Genomic DNA, 16,768 nt, shown 5'->3' on the forward strand with positions numbered 1-16,768 from the left:
TTCTGTTTGCTTACTCTTTTGAGAAGTATGTCCTTCAATATAGCTTAGGGAGTAACTTATCTCTTTTTGTCCCAAATAAAGCAAAGTAATACATGTCAAAATGGGTTTAAGGGAGGGAAATAAAAAGATTAAATACCCCCTCTCTCTGCTGAGAGTTTAACAAATGGTCCATAATCGAGAGTAGCCGTAGGATTTGGGTAACTTTTCTTCGTCCACCACTTCTCTTGCTTCAGTTACCACATCAGCAACCCACACTTGGGGTCTCGGGACCATGGAGGCCACTGAAGTTTCAAAACTTCAGGCTGAGGGCTGAACATTTTATTTTAGCATTGTATCTGATTTGGATTAAAAAGCACATGACTCGGTATGACTGGTCTCATTCTCTTAGTATTCCTGAAATTTTCATCTAATTTCTGTAAAAATAAAGCATGATGTAGTTCAGAGAGATGGATATTTCTGAGTTAGGTAGAATATAGTAATCTGTTAGATCTATAAATGTGTTTATATATAAACCTGGTGAAGGTTAGCATCAACTGCTTATAAAGTTTATTAAAGTTTTGCCCATTTTCATCTAATCTTCATAACAACCATGTGAGATAGTGATTTTCTTATTTTAAGGATGAAAAACTAATATTCAGGGGTTATGTAAATTTCTCAAATATCTTTACAGATATAAAAATTATTATTATTTTTGGATGACTCTCTAACCAACTGAGCTACCAGCCAGGGCCTGTTATTTTTCTTGAAGGAATAAAGTTGTGTTTTAATCCAACATCTTTAATTGGAATTCTCAAAGACCATGATCTTTCCATCCCATAATGCTCATTATACATGGGTAGTACCTAAAATACTTTTTATTATATCTGTTCTTGTGTTTTGTAATTATTTGTTACATAAAATTTCTTGCACCATAATATGTTCAAAAATAAATGCTAAAATTCCTTTATAATACAAAGAAGCAAGTATCTAAATATAAATAAATAAAAATTGAATTAAAAATTAAAACAAAAGACTCTTCCCAAATTTTTGCAGAAAACATGGGTGCACATTGTACACAGAAGTGCATTATACATGACAAAATATGGTATATAATACTGTTACAGCCCAGGTAAAAAGGGATAAGTAGTAAGAACTACTTTTCATTGAGTACCTTCAAATTTCAGATAGATGTTTTAATATACTTAATCAACTCAGCCTAATAATCTCATAATGGGTATTGTATTATTCCCACTTTACAGGTGGAGAATGAATTGGTTTCCACAAGGTCAGCACCTAATACCATATTAGGAGGAGACTTGAAGCCAGATGTGCCTGAGTCTGAAGTTGTTCTCTTCTGCCATCCCAGGGTGCCTTAGGAGAGGCACTGTGAGGGGCCTTAGAGGAGTTCAAAGGCAGGAGAGGTTTACTTCTGATTTGGGCATCAGGGGAATCTTCAAGGTAGAGAAAGTATCCTAGCTGGGCCTTGAAGGGTAGAAAAATTCAACACTTTAGATTTGGGGAGGAAGACCATTCCAGAAAGGGGGCATAGTTTGCTCAAAAGCAATGAGAAAGAAATTATAAGACATATTCAGGGGGTGTTAAATAACCTGGGGGGAGACTTGTAGGATACCTGTGAGAGGTTGATTCGCCAAAGCAGTTACTTCTAAAGTCTTCTAATGTGGAAGAAGGACGCTTTGAGGTATTTGCATTCAAATATGTTAGAAACACTATTTCAAGTGGGGGGAAGCTAAGACCAGACTTTTAATAATTTATATAAAGCAGGAACATCCTCATTATATATATATGGTCACTTTATATCTATATATCCTCACTATGTATATACACACATAATGTGTGTTTAATTTAAAACATGTGTCCTTGCTGGTGTGGCTCAGTGGATTGAGCACTGGTCTGCAAACCAAAGGGTTGCTGGTTCAATTCCCAGTCAGGGCACATGCCTGGGTTGCAGGCCAGGCCCCAGTTTGGGGTGCATGAGAAGCAACCACACATTGATGTTTCTCTCCCTCTCTTTCTCCCTGCCTTCCCCTCTCTCTAAAAATAAGTAAATAAAGTGTTTTAAAAAACAAAACATGAGGTCATAGACAATGGACTGTCACAAGGCTGAAGAGTTCATTTAAAATTAAAGCAAGCAAATGCTTGTATTGCTTTATTTTAAAATGGAAACATAAGGTTTCAAAACATGAATAATTTTATCTTCACTAATATGAGAAAAAAACAGTGGTATCCCCTTTTTTTTTCTATCAAAGTAGCAAAAATTAAAAAGAGAGATCATTTGTACTAGCCAAGGGTGTGGGGAGACAGGTTGTGTAAGTAAGTGAGATAGTTACAAATGCCCTGTAATAAGGAATGATCCCTGCCATGCTTTAAGTGGAAAAGCAGTGTGTAGAACAGTAAATCTAACAATTTGTGTTTTTTTAAAAAGGTGGGTGAGTAGAGGGCAATTTATACCTAACAGCTTTGCCTAAGAAGTTCTGTTAGTACTTAAGCCACTTTTACTCCTTTTATACAAGTATAATTTCTTCCCTTTTTTTAAATCTCAAACTTGGCTACTCAAGTTCCTCTCCAGACCTTCAGGAGGGAGCTGGCTAGATAATTTCATCTCTAATTGCTATGTGCTTCATTTGTTGTTTACTTTTCTTACTATAATACTTTAGCATTTACTATGTTTCCTTGGAGCGATTCCAGTGCCCGTCAGCTTCAGGTAGACTCTGATCCATTTGGTCAGTTTCCAGCTGTATCCCTGGCTCACTTCACCTGCATGGTAGTGAGAGTGCAAACAAACGTTCTCCTTATCTCCAAGGAGTTTCTCTACGAGGATTGTTGGTGACCTTTACCCACTCTCCTGGATTAACTGACTCCATTGCTCTCCCTGATACATTTTTTAACTCCAGTGCATACATTTTCCCTCTGCTTAAAACTGCTTTCTGGGGTGTGTGTGTGTGTGTGTGTGTGTGTGTGTGTGTACGTACGCACATATGTACAAATGTGCTTATGTATGCAAGAACCTGATAACTGGTTGGTCAGCCTCTGAGGCCAGCAAGAGCAGTGGGTGTTAGGGAGGGAGGGAGACTCACTGTTGACTGTATTTTGTTCCTCTTGAATGTTATACTCTCATAATTTTGGTAATAAGATTAAATGGTAAATTGACCCTGGCTGGCATAGCTCAGTGGATTGAGCACGGGCTGCGAACCAAAGTGTCGCAGGTTTGATTCCCAGTCAGGGTACCTACCTGGGTTGCTGGCCATGACCCCCAGCAACTGCACATTGATGTTTCTCTCTGCCTCTCTTTCTCCCTCCCTTCCCTCTCTAAAATAAATAAAATCTTAAAAAATGATAAGTTGACTTAATAAAATGTCAAATGGAATAATATATAATTCTATAATGTATATTATTAAATGATAGTATATAAATGGGTAATACACTGATTATATCAGTTAAGCTATATGTAGGTAAGTTAATTAAAAAGATTTATGGCTATTAAGAGAAATGTTACTTTCCATGTATTTTATACTTGACAGTTCATATAACTTTTCTTAATCTTGAAAGCAGCACTGTAGTTGGTTATTATTTTTGTTTTATAGATACTGTCTCTGTCTTTATGAGGAATGACAGAACATGAAAAAAACCACAGATAAGGAAACTGGGGCCCCGAGTGGTTAGGTGACCTGCCTGAGTTCCACAGCTAGGAGTTGAACCCACATCTAGTGCAGTTTTCCGCTGTGCTGCTGGTAGATCGTTCAGCATATTTCCAAGGTTTTGCACTTGACCTAGAGTTGACTACCAGCCTTTTCCATCATAGATCCTTTGGTGCCCTCATCCAAGACAGAATGAGGCACTGAACCAGTCTGATGCAAATAAAGATTTTAGCCAGCCCCATCATGGGCGAGGAGCTTTGATTCTGGACATTGAGAATGTAGACCAAATACAATAGGCTTATAATTTAGCTCAGAAGCTTACCTGTATCTTGTTTAAATTGTTTTAGGAAGAGTTGCAGGCCAACCTGGACCTGATTCAGACCTACAGACTGCATATTGCCCAGGATATCAACCAAGAAAACCTCCAGCTCTTCCTGGGTTCTTATAACGGGTACAGTTTGTTTCCTATTCACTTAAATGCACTCCAAGTCTAAAAATATAATGAACATTTAAGGGAGAGGGGAAGGGGAAATAAGCTACTTCTAACATTGTGTGATGGGATTGCTGTTGTGTTGTTTTGCCACAGTAGAGGCCTTCAGACAGATTGGAAAACCCCTTTCATGAAGAATGTACAAACTGAAGGCCATTTCGGGCAAGTTTCAGTTAGCATCTAGTTTTTAGGTGTTCAAAGATGAAAAAATACCTGAACTTAAATACACACGTAAAATCACCCAGTTTGAGGTGGCACAGAAAGATGTGTGTAGGGAGACAGATGATAGAAATCTTGGGTCTTGATTCAGTTTCTCTTTGCTGACATTGTGTCATCAGGCAAGGTAACACATGAACAGAATCTCATTCTTTCCCATTGAAATCAGAAAGGTTTATTAATAACTATGTCAGTTACAAAGAAAATGTTACCTCCCAAAGTTTCTCTTCTCTTAGGGAATTTATTCCTATAAACTAGTTGGGGAATTAAATACTTAGGACTTGATTATTTCAATAGCATTTCTGTTGAGTTTTAAAGTTGTCTCCTTTGAAGGGATGGACCTGGAGAACATTATGCTAAGTAAAATAAGCCAGTCAGAGAAAGACAAATACCATATGATTTTAGTCATGTGTGGAATCTAATGAACAAACTGAACTAACAGGCAAAATACAGAGTCATAGATTGAGAGCAGGATGACAGCCAATGGCAGGGGAGGGGTTGAGCAAAAATGGAAAAGGACTCATGGACATGGACAACAGTGTGGTGATTGTGGGGGGTGAGTGGGGTATAAGGACACAAAAGGGTACTGGAAAAAATACAATAAATAAATAAAAATCGGGAGAAAACAAAGTTGCCTCCTTTGACATCCCACAGAGCCCCCCCCGCCCCGGGTTGAGCAGAAGCCCTGTCCCTGCTCCACGCGGCTCATTGTGGCTGCTGGTGAACAACGCGCACAAGGGCCCTTCCCTCACCAGGTGTGAAGGAAGGCTAGTTTTTACATTCCCTAGAACAGTTGGGTATTCACGAACAGGAAACAACCGGAGTTGCCATGCTTTGACCTGAAAAGGGCATTGTTTCCTCTGTTCCTCTAGACGAAGAGACCTGGAGATTGAAAGACCCATGCTGGGCCAAAATGATAACAAATCAAAGACCTTAAAGTAAGTCCCTCGATTTCCCCTCTACATTGCTGGATATCTTTGCCTTTTGTAGACGAATTCAGGGTTCAGTGGAGCTTATGTTCTACTTGCTGAATGTCTCCTCTTATTTTGGCATTCCACAGGTGTTCTACTTTATTGGTGGTAGGGGACAATTCACCCGCAGTTGAGGCTGTGGTAAGTATGTCCTGATGTGAAGGTGAATGTAATTAAAATGCAATAAAATGTATATAGCATACTGCTGGTGCACTAGAAACGGTTATCAGTACTAGTTTTTATTATTTCTGATTACATGTATAAGGGCTTGCTCTTTGTTATCTAGTTTAGGAAATGAATTCCTCATTGATCACTAGGTTCATCAGAAGGTATCAGATCACTTTGTGGCAAGTAGTGCAAGTATTGTAGTAAAAGTAAACACCTTTTGCTTATTGTCGGATTGCCAGCAGCCTCAGCCTTCTGTGGCCGCCGTAAATCCAGAACCGTGTCAGCGGGCTAGACGTCCGCTGGGGCCCCTTTGCTTTTCTCTGCCTCCTTCTCAAGCACATAGCACATTAGTAGATAATATATGCTCATTGTAGAAAATATGAAAAAAATGGAAAATAGAAGAACTTGAGGAAAAACCATAATCCGATTACTGAAAGACAAATTTTTTTAGTATATTTTATCGATTATGCTGTTACAGTTGTCCCAATTTTCTTTCCCTTTGCCCCTCTCTGCCCGGTATGCCCCTTTGTTCTAGCAGTCCCCATCCCCAAGTTCATGTCCATGGGTCATGCATGTAAGTTCTTTGGCTTCTCCCTTTCCTATACTATTCTTTCTTTATTTATTTTTTAAGATTTTATTTATTTTTAGAAAGAGGGAGAGAAACATCAATGTGTGGTTGCCTCTCTAGTGCCACCTACTGGGGACCTGGCCCACAACTCAGGCATGTGCCCTACCTGGGAGTCGAACCAGCAACCCTTTGGTTCTAAGGCTGATGCTCAATCCATTGAGCCACACAAGCTGGAGCCCAGTCAGAACATTTTAATCCCACAAGTTGGTAGGGAATAGAGGCCTGTCTATACATGAAAGAACAAGAAGAAATTCCACACATTCTGGTCACTGTTGCTAGCTATTCTTGCTTACATTCATTCAACACCATTTTTTGCTTAATGCTATGTAAAGCATAAAAACGAGTAAGATGAAGTCTCTGCATTTTGGGAGCTGGAGAGAGAGTAGACATTTTTCCAGACTACCAAAGTTATAGAAATTATAAAGTGATGAACCAAGGAAAGCATGATCTATTATAATAAATCCAGACTGGGGAGTATATTCTTTCAGAAAATATTTATTGCATATCTGCTGTGTTCTAAGCACTGTGCCTGGCAGTTTTTAAATTCTGCCCTTTAGGGTTAATGTATATTCTTTAGTAAACTGGTATGTTTGTTAATTACTGCCTGCACTGTTGTTTGTGTAGAGCAAAAACTTTGATTTGGTGATTCTGGCTTTAGGTCATCCCCTGATTTTATAGGAGTTTTGTATACTTGCCCTTAAACAATCGCCAGAGCAAAAGTTCAGCTGGATTACTGGTTCTTTCCATGGTAATTTCAGTAACTCCCTAACTGTCTCATTGCCTCTGCAGTCTGTCATACAGGCCATTGCTGGTTACTCTCTTAAAACAGCTCAAACTCTGTCGTCTCAAAAACTTCCTGTGGCTTCTCTCCTTCCCTGGTCAGCTTCAGTCTGCCTCCCCAGCTGCACCCTGCTTGCACCCTCACACCATGCTTGCCTCTTTAACCCCACAAGTGCTCTGCACGTTCACTTCACCGCAGTCCTTGGGTCTTTGTTTATGCTCTCCCCCTGACTCTGAAAGCCTGCAAACTCCCACCCCTTCTGAACTGTATCTCCAGAAAGTCTCCTCATCCTTCTATACTTACTCAGCTCAGTTGTGAATTTTTGAAGTGATGTCATTCCACCTTGTAGTATGTTTTCACCCCACCAGATTCCAGACTCTTAGGGTGCAGTGTTTTGTATGTGTATGCTTGGCAAATGTGTAGGACAGAGATACAGTTGATTAAATTGGCCAGAAAACATTGCTGAACCTAGAGCTTATCTCTCCCAAAACATTTTTTTTGAGGCCCCTGCTTTTGTGGATACATGAATACAAGATGCCAAACGTAAATACACAAGGTTGTAATTCTTCCTCATGATGACTGTTGAGAGAGAAGAACATAGAGGGCTCAGCCTCGGTTGGGACCGCCGGAGGGACTTGAGGCAGAAGAGAGTCGGGGGGTGAGGGAGGGCAGACCCACCACCTGCGGGGCACAGGAAAGGGGTGAGAAATGGGCAGGGCTGGTCCGCACGCCCAGTTCACTTTTCTTTTTAAGTCTTTATTGTATTTTTCCCATTACCACTTAGTCAATTCACTTTTTATAAAGAAGTAGGTAGCTTGCCTCAGTGTTCTGTTAGGAGGTAGGAGGAATTAGATTCCACATATAGTTCTTTAAAGACTCTACTTGTAAATGATTCAGAAAATGAAATTAGCCACAATTTTAGATCTACTCAGAAATATCAGCTATAAAGTGCATCATGTAAACATAACTCCCGTTTTGTATTTTGGCAATTTTTTTGGCTGATTCAGCCACCTCCAGACTGAGCTGTTGATCCTGGGAGACCATTCTCATACCAAGCTATTTCTTATATTTTTAGAAGTTTGTGTGTAAAACTCTCTCTCTTTTTTTTTTTTTAGGTTGAATGCAATTCTCGCCTGAATCCTATAAATACAACTTTGCTAAAGGTAATGTGTTTTCTTTCCTTTTTGCCATTTGTGAGTAAATTATATACATGGTTCAGATCACTCTACTTCTGGAATGGTGGCCCAGAAAGAAGGAAAGCTTCTCTCTCTCTCCCTCTCTCTCTCAGATTCTTTCATTATCTCTTTTTAAAATTTTCTGGAATATATTCTCATTGCAGAAAATTGGAAAATACAGAAAAGTAGAAAGAATAAAATAAATAAAATTATCCATCATCCTACATACAGAGGCAACCTCTGGTAAAACTATTGATGTCTTTTTCCTGTGCTTGTGTAGATGATGGGATGACTAGCCCTGTGTCTGTTTTCCTCCACTTCTTGACACGAGCATCTTCTCATGTCATTTTAAACATCATAAGCATTATTTAATTTTGTGAGAATTAAGATAATGGATAGAAATTCTTTACATGTTAAATCTGTTTAGGAAGCTTCAGTAATCTTTCAGTGACGAGAGTGGATGCATTTTCTTTCACTTAGGGCAAATGGAGGACAACTCTTGTACTGAATTTTTAGGGTTAGCGTCAAGTTTCTCCCCCTTTGGACTGTACTCAGGCAAGAGCAAAATTCTTGCTTTTTCTACAGCCTTTAGTAAAGTGTTTAGGGACCTGGCCTTCTGGTTTGAATTTGGACTACTGTAGACTTAAGTGCTGATTTTACGTTGCTTACTGCTGCTTTCTCGGCCTGAAACACCCCTGCTTCCTGCCCTTCTCATTGAAGTGTGCTTGAAAGGGAAGCGCTGTCACCAGAAGCAGCTGATAGTTCCTGGAAACGTAGTGTGAGGTTGCTGCTCTGAGGTGAGAGTATTCTGGGGTCCGGCTGATTGACGAACTAGTGTAAAATATGAATTTTTTTTAATATGTGGTTTCAAGTTAGTTTTTCACTGCAGGTTTGACTCCATATTCTAAAAACAGGAAAGCGAACTCGACGGTACCGTAGACGTGGTTATTTCCGGGCGAAAGTGCCGGTCGGCGGCAGCACGAGCACTCCAGCGCTCCTGCCGTTCGGTAGATGCGGGCTCGGGAACAGTCTCTCCCAGAGTTCTCCCTCTGCACGTGGCAGCGGCTTATGGTGCTAATCAGATTTTCACTCCTTAGCACCATGAAAATATAACCTGTGTCAGTTTGCTCTGTTTTATGCTTAAATCACGGGAAATGTTTGTTCCTGCTCTTATGCGTAGAATTTTCAGGGGACTGTTTCTTGTTAACCTCAAATTTCTGTGCCTTCTGTAGTATCCCATCTGCTAAATAATAGTCCTTCCCTCAAGGAAAGTTTTTGTGCTAGTGAACAGAAGCCATGGGTTTCATGTCTCTTTTTTTTAAATGCCAGTCAGCGTGAATAGGACACTGTCTGAGACCCCAACACGTAACAGCTAGAAGGAAGAGGGTGGGTTCGTGGTTGGCCTTCATGCCCTAGAGACAGTTCTCTGCAGACTCACAGTACCTGCATCATCTGGGAGTTCGTTGGAAATGCAAGTTCTTGGGCCCCACCCCAGAATCTCTAGGGCAGGAACTCAAGAACCAGTTTTTAACAAGTCCTCCTTTAACAAGGTAATGCTGATGCGTGCTAATGGAATGTGCTCTAGAAAACCCTTGCACAGGTGAGACTAACCAGCTGTAAAGGTCTGTGAAATGAGAGACAGCTCACCAGATCCAGCTACAACAGGAAAGTGGCCAACCAAGCGGCTGGCTGAATTCCACATCAGCACCTGACTTGAGAAATCTCCTTAGTCATAAAATAAAAATAACATAGAGTTGAAAGGGAACTTAAAGGCATGGAACCCTGAGAAGTTAGGGTCACACTGAGAACCCTGAAAGTAACGTTCCCCAGGGGGAGGCATATGGAGTCAACTTTAGAATATGGAGTCAACTCTGGTTGATGGTCGTGGTTAACTTCATGATACCTCTAACAGAAAATTCCCACCGTGAGCCTGAAAGCCAGGCCCTGCATCTAACTAAGTATTAATAAGTAATGATATTTTCAGGTTTACATCCAATGTTATTTGTATAAGAATGCATTGAGGAGATATATTTTTGTGTGTGTTTTTGTTTAAGAAATTCTTTAATTTTTTAAAAAGATTTTATTTATTTATTTCTAGAGAGAGGGGAAGGGAGGAAGAAAGGGAGAGAAACGTCAGTGTGTGGTTCCTTCTAGTATGCCCCCATCTGGGGACCTTGCCAGCAGCCTAGGCATGTGTCCTGACTGGGAATCGAACCAGGGACCCTTTGGTTCACAGGCCAGTGCTCAATCCACTGAGCTACACCAGCCAGGGTGAAGAGATGTATATTTGGATGCAGTTAAACATTAAGTTAAGGAACCTAAAATTCAATCCTCTCCTGTTTGAAAGGACTCATGGATATTCAGAGCATTTCCCTTAAGTGTGAGTTCCAGCTGACTTACATATTTTTGCTCCTCTAGATGGCAGACTGTGGTGGACTGCCCCAAGTAGTTCAGGTAAGAAGATTTTTATTTCTTAAAGCACTTATTTGACTCTGTACCTTATTGCTTGTACAAAGATTAATGCCTTCTTATTTTGCCCTCCTAGCCTGGGAAGCTCACCGAGGCCTTCAAGTACTTTTTGCAGGGAATGGGCTACAGTGAGTAGTACACAACTTTTCATCTAGCAAAGATTTATTGATGATGGGGTCATTTTGACATCTTGTGGGAGCCCACAGTTCCCAGGGCATAACCTCTGTGCTAGCCAGCCTGAAGTCAGGTGGAAACTAAAACATTTCTGGAGCATTAATCTACGTCAGCAGATTTCTAGGTTGGGTAGGTTAGTACATTCTCTTTTGGTTCCAAAGTGGTCAACAAGATTTGCAAAGTGACTTCCGGAGAGCAGCTCCGAGGAATGTGGAAGATCACAATCACTGTTTCAGGGGTGTGTGTGATGACCTAACACACTTATTAGGCACTTAGTGGTTATATGCCAGACAGTCTGTGTTTATAATCCTAAAAGTTAAGCTCTGTTGTTAGTCCTATAGTCATTTATGGAAGAAAAAATGGAGGCTCAAAGAGGCTAACCACGTTTCCCAGGGTAGCAATTCAGCTGCAGAGCCATGATTCAGCCCTTCTGTCTGATTCTAGAGCCCCTGTTCCCAATCACGGCAGCTTAAGTTGGCCTAGCCGTGAGTCTGAAATTACGATTGCATTTAACTCAGCTGGTCAATGACTCCTGGCTTAAAGAAACAAAATGGCACTTGGAAAGAAAAGAATAGTGTCCTCAGCTAAACCTGCTCCACCACAGATGAACTTACAGAGTATTTAGAGTGAATCCAAGGATGTGTTCATATCACATGCCACTGTCCTGGTCCCTTGTATTGTGAGACCCCTGAGCTTCCTTATTTGTCACAGAATACCCACACTTGCTCCTTTCTTAGAGTGTTAAGAAGAAAAACTCTTCCACCCAGGTACAGAGCTGTTTCCTCGTTAGGGTGGTTTTCCCCTGTCTTTGGTATTTGTGGATAATGGCTATTGGCCAACAACCTGGACAGCAGCTGGGCGTCTGGATCCAGCACTGTACCTGACTGGCAGACCATGTACATGTTGTCTAGAGTGGCTGTGTGATCCCCGTCTGTGATCCACTACCAACAAAGCCCACACCGTGTCGCTCGGGGTCACTGGGAGGAACAGAAGTCCCATTTCCTAGCTGGTTCTCTCATTCCTGTCCTAGGAAGCAGCTGATCTTCCAGCCCATTTCTAATCCAAAGCAGCAGGGAGGTGGCTGTTGATAGTGGAGGGGAAAACTACTACCTTTGAGTACTTGAGTAGAAGTTAACATCTGAGATGCTATTGAAGCATCAGTCAGCCTCACCTTCTCTCTGGGACCCTAAAATCAAACTTCATCCCTGGCTTAGGGTATTCTGTCAGTGTCTGCTAGGCAGCTAAGGTTGACAGTTGGCACTCTCGGGTCACTAACCTGCCTTTTCCTGTGTGTCCACCTGCTTCCAGTCCCGTATGTGCAGCTCAGTCACCTGAGCACCGAGCCAGGTACCTTCCTCTGTGCTGGCCCTGCCCCCGCCTCCCAGCCACGCTCTCCTGGCTGCATTGGCCGCCTGCAGCATGTCCGCAGTTTTCCTGTGCAGTGAGAGCCCGATAGAACGTGGCTCATTGCGCCCCAAGAGGATTAGCCTGCAGGTCCAGCCCTGGGCCCCCAGAAAGGAAGAATGGAACTGGTTAGAAGAGCCAGGTGTCCTCTCACCATCCTAAATTGAGTTACAGGAGCACTAAAACTTTATAGGCAGGGCCCCTCTTCCACCATTACCTACTAATCCTTGCATTAACCCCCAGACACAGGAATCAAAGGGCAGCCCTGATTCTAAATAGGATCGTCAGAGCCTGTGGCCAGAAAATTCTGCAGGTGATGGCATCTTTTGACCCCAGCATTAAAATAACAGCTGGGAGTGGCTGGTGCTTCAGGAAAATTGGTAGGGAGGTTATGCCAGGTAAGTCCCTGTTCTGACCAAGTTGGAGGACCTTAGGATTGAAGCAGTGGCAGAACAGGGGTCTGAGTTAAACGCCCACCCCAGAACCCTTCCCTCTCAGGCAGCCTGTACCTCACAGCATGCAGAGAGGCTGGCTCCAGGCCCGCCAGCCCCCTCTACACCCACACCGTCTGACATGTCTCCTCCCCAGGAAGCAAGGGTGGCCTGTGGACACGGATAGCAGTCTTGTTGTATCGGGCTTGCACTGTGTTTGTGAAACACCTTCATACCTGTGTGGTTTGTCTTTCTTTTGGTTTAGTCTTGCATGCACTGTAGGTTTTGGCTACCTGTATGGGTTCCCAAAGCCTCCTTCCTAATTATTTATTATGAATGGCGTGGGCATAGCTAAGAGACTACACTCTGGACTTAGGTTTTGCCTTGTTCTGCTGTGCACTAGGATCAGCTGAGGTTCCAGCCAGAGGATGAAAGCAGCCTTGCAGATAGCCACTCACCTAGAGCAAATAATGCAAAATGAAGATAGCTGCATCTTGTCCTGGGTGTCACCTTAACTGGGTTGGGGAAAACTGAACATAAAGCCTTTGATGAAATTTCTGGATTGACTGAGTGTAAGCAGGGCTCCATCTTCTAGTCCTCTTGGTTCTTTTTTACAGTACCATCTGCCAGCATGACCCGGCTCGCCCGATCACGAACCCACTCAACCTCGAGTAGTATCTGCTCTGGAGAAAGTGCCTTTAGTCGATCTGTCACCAGCAATCAGTCAGATGGAACTCAAGAATCCTCTGAGTCCCCTGATGTTCTGGACAGACATCAGACGATGGAGCTGTCCTGCTAAGCAGATGCTCCTCCCCCGGACCGTGCAAGTCCACCTTCCCTCAAATGACCACTCCATAATATAACATTTCATCCAGCAAACTGGATCTCTCTTTAACTCCTGCATGACCAGTGACTCTTTCTCTCTGGTATCCTGGATTTATCATTCCCTGCCTGCCCGCCCTCTCTTTTTGTATGTACCAGGAACCACTTCATGCCATTACTGTAACATTCCAACATCTTCAGCTGATCAGATCTTATCTTCTCTTGCCAGCTTTTTCCCCGTGCTTTCCCAACTACGTAGCTGATAAGATTTCTTTGATCCTGACGTATGTGTGTGAGCACGCGTGTCTGTCTGTGTGCATATTTCTGTGATTTTAGACATGCTTTCTTGTAGAGCTTCTGCAAAAAAACACAAAACAAAACAAAAAAGGGACTTTTTTTGCATTTTCAATAGTGTTTTTAGGGGAAATATGCAGATTTCTAGGTTGGGTAGGTCATTGCATTCACTTTTGGTTCCAAATTGGTCAACGTGATTTACAAAGTGACTTCCGGAGAGACCAGCTCTGAGGAATGTAGAAGACCGTAATTCCATAATTACTGTTTGGACTGTTAATTGTGACCAATAGAAGGGAGCCTGTTACGTAGAGAAGCACGCAGGGTGGCCAGCCACCCACTCCCATCCAAATGAATTCACATACACCATTCTGTAAATAAAAGGGAAGGAGGGGTTGTATTGTCAGAAGCTCATGAATAATGAGGTTCTAATGCAACATGGAGTTGTTTCCAGGGAGTGGGCGTGGCTTAATTATTAGACTGTCTCGGCACAGGAAGGTGGAAAACGAAATGCCAGGCATTCGGCTGCTGGAACAAAACTGTCTGATACCACTAGCAGACATCCACAAGAAATGCCCTCCAGCTCTGTGGTGGAGAGTGTCTGCATCCCCCCAACCCTTAATAAAAGGAGAGGTGCAGCCTGGAAATTACGTAGGGTGTGAGGAAATGGCCTTGGGGAGAGGAACAGACATTACCAGAGTATCGTATTTAATAACTGTAGCCTTGATTTCAGCAGACTTAAATGGAAGCTAAGTGAAATTGAGATAGAACTCATTTTTCAGAAAGATTCTTAATCCTGTGAATTCTCTTTTGTAGGAGGGAAGGGGTGAGTCTGAGGGCAGCCCGTCCAGGTGAAACTGTATTTAGTCTCCTGCTGTTACCGCTGGGCGGAGGGTGAGACCAGCTGCCACAGAGCCAGGGCCCAGCTCTCGAGGCCACTGAGATTTGAGCACAGGGTGACACGGTTCCAGATCTGAGGAAGGGGCTTTTCAGTCGTAGTGTTCGCTTTCTGCCGAGATAGGGAATACGTCACTCTGCCAGAGTATGACTTTTTACAGATTATTAAATAAAGCTGTATATGTCTCATTGTTACCTGATTGCTGGTCTTCTTTCTTTCAACCCACTCACTGGGGCTCAGGGCGGGACCAAATCCCTGTGTATGGGTTCCATGCTGGGCATTTTCACATACTCCATCATTATCCCACCCGGTGAAAAATTAAATCTCAGGATAAATAATTTGCCCAAGGTCATATCAGAAGCCCAGCTGGGTTTGAAAGAACCCCAAGTCCACCTCACACATCCTCTATTCCCGTCAACCCCCAAATCATGAGAAGTTTGACCATGCGGTTTGTGATGATGGGGGAGAAGCTGAAGTCTTGGAAATGCGTTCCGTATCGCAGCTCTGCCCTCTGTGTGGGGCTGCTGAGTCCCACCCTCAGCAATGATCTGCAACCGCTTGTCGGTTCTTCAGACAGACCGGGCTGTACTTCTCCACAAACGGCTGTCTTTGTACGCACCAAGAACAATTTCAGGAGGCCACCGTCTCAGGTTTTGAACAACTCAGGAGCTGCTACTGCCAGAGTACATCGAGGTTGCCATGTCTGCGGGAGAAACTTGTAAAACGACACAGACCCTGCTCGTTCTGATGGAGGAGAAGAAACAGATGCACGCGGGCAGATGCAGGTCCCCTAGCTGCGTTCCCAACGTTGCAGGCCAACAGACTTCTGGAGCTAGACGTGGTCTGATGGTGGCAGTTCCTGTCAGATTCCACACCGCTGCAGCCTTCCCGGCCACGCACTCATTCCTCCTCTTGTTCTCGTTTCCTTTCTTTCTGTTCAGTCCAAAAAAATCTTGATGTCTGCTTTGTGAGAGAGAGGTAAGGAAAGTGGCCGGGTATACTACACGTGGTAATTGTGTGAACCTCTTCCCTATAAATCCTCTTTCCCAGTTCTCAGGGCAGCTCTGCAAAACGGGCCATGTTTTACAGACAGGGAACAGCTGAGGGGAGTTAAGTAATTTGGCCAAGGTCACCTAGCTAGGAAAAGTTCCTAGTTCTTCCATAATCGGTATATTTTCATAGTCTAGTCAGCCTTTTATTGAGCACCTACTACAGGCCGGACCCTTCGTGTCTTCCTGTATGTTTCCTTCCGTTGACCCAGTGAGATACACACTAGTCCCATTTTGTGGATGAGAAATGGTCACCAAACTAATAAGCAGCAGATCTAGGCTTCAAACTCATTCTTAGGTGCCTCCTTGGGTGGAAAGGAAGAATATAATGTGGGATTTCTTGAGACCAGACTCCGTACTTCCACCCTCATTCACAGTCCTCACTTTGAGGCTGGTCTGGAAAACTTGCCAGATGAGGTGAGCACTAGCACGGTATGCAGGCCGGGGCAGGAGGGTGGGCCCGTGCTCCGTTCCCTCCCCGCCACAGGCCACGTCACTGAGTGGCCCTCACACGTTTACACCTCCCCGCCACAGGCCACGTCACTGAGTGGCCCTCACACGTTTACACATCCTGGTTTGAGTTTCCGTACAGAGGATGTATCTCCACTCCCGACTCCTTCAGCTCTGTGTGCCATGTGCCCTCTGAGTTAATCTCAAACCAAACTTCCCTGGCAGAAAGGGAGAGAGCCTGAGCTGGCCTGTGCCCCAGCTGGCCAGAATCCCCAAAAGCTGCGTAGTCAGCTGGAGTCAGCATTCTCAGTGCAGTGGGTCATTTTATGCTTAACAAGAAAAAAAATCTATCTCCAGGAATACTAATTAATCCCCCTCATGGAAAGGCAGAAAGTGAGTGTAGTTATTTAGGTTTTAACAAACAGGATTTTATTTGCGTTTCGGTCACTGGCCCTGGCTGGTGTAGCTCAGTAGGATTGAGTGTGGGCTGTGAACCAAAGGGTCACCAGTTCGATTCCCTGTCAGGGCACATGCCTGGGTCCCAAACCAGGTCTTCAGTGTGGGCCATGTGAGAGGCAACCACACATTCATGTTTCTCTCCCTCTCTTTCTCCCTCCCTTCCCCTCTAAAAATTAATAAATTAAAAATGAATTGGGGAAAAAAGTTTCAGTCACTGAAGGTAACACCAGTCAAAGGCAATCCTATCAAAGATTCTT

At 43.2% G+C, this 16,768-nt stretch overlaps 1 protein-coding gene across 4 annotated transcripts in view; it reads left to right on the top strand.

Annotated features, from left to right (window-relative positions):
• Window positions 1-14,752, top strand: part of NDRG3 (NDRG family member 3) — a 65,202-nt gene extending 50,450 nt beyond the window's left edge. The window contains exons 10-17 of one of the 4 annotated variants that reach the window (XM_045833291.1): window positions 3,983-4,086; window positions 5,214-5,279; window positions 5,402-5,453; window positions 8,005-8,052; window positions 10,483-10,518; window positions 10,610-10,661; window positions 12,016-12,054; window positions 13,138-14,752. In XM_045833291.1, the coding sequence (XP_045689247.1) occupies window positions 3,983-4,086; window positions 5,214-5,279; window positions 5,402-5,453; window positions 8,005-8,052; window positions 10,483-10,518; window positions 10,610-10,661; window positions 12,016-12,054; window positions 13,138-13,217 (477 nt within the window). In that variant the 3' untranslated portion in view covers window positions 13,218-14,752. Of the gene's footprint in view, window positions 1-3,982; window positions 4,087-5,213; window positions 5,280-5,401; window positions 5,454-8,004; window positions 8,053-10,482; window positions 10,519-10,609; window positions 10,662-12,015; window positions 12,055-12,945; window positions 12,990-13,137 lie in introns of those variants that run through there. The other 3 variants (XM_045833292.1, XM_045833289.1, XM_045833290.1) reach the window with 3 other exon arrangements.
• Window positions 14,753-16,768: the final 2,016 nt, after the last annotated feature.

This window comes from Phyllostomus hastatus, unplaced genomic scaffold (genome assembly GCF_019186645.2).
Source record: "Phyllostomus hastatus isolate PE091 unplaced genomic scaffold, TTU_PhHast_1.1 phas_contig_17, whole genome shotgun sequence".
Taxonomy (NCBI): Eukaryota; Metazoa; Chordata; class Mammalia; order Chiroptera; family Phyllostomidae; genus Phyllostomus; species Phyllostomus hastatus.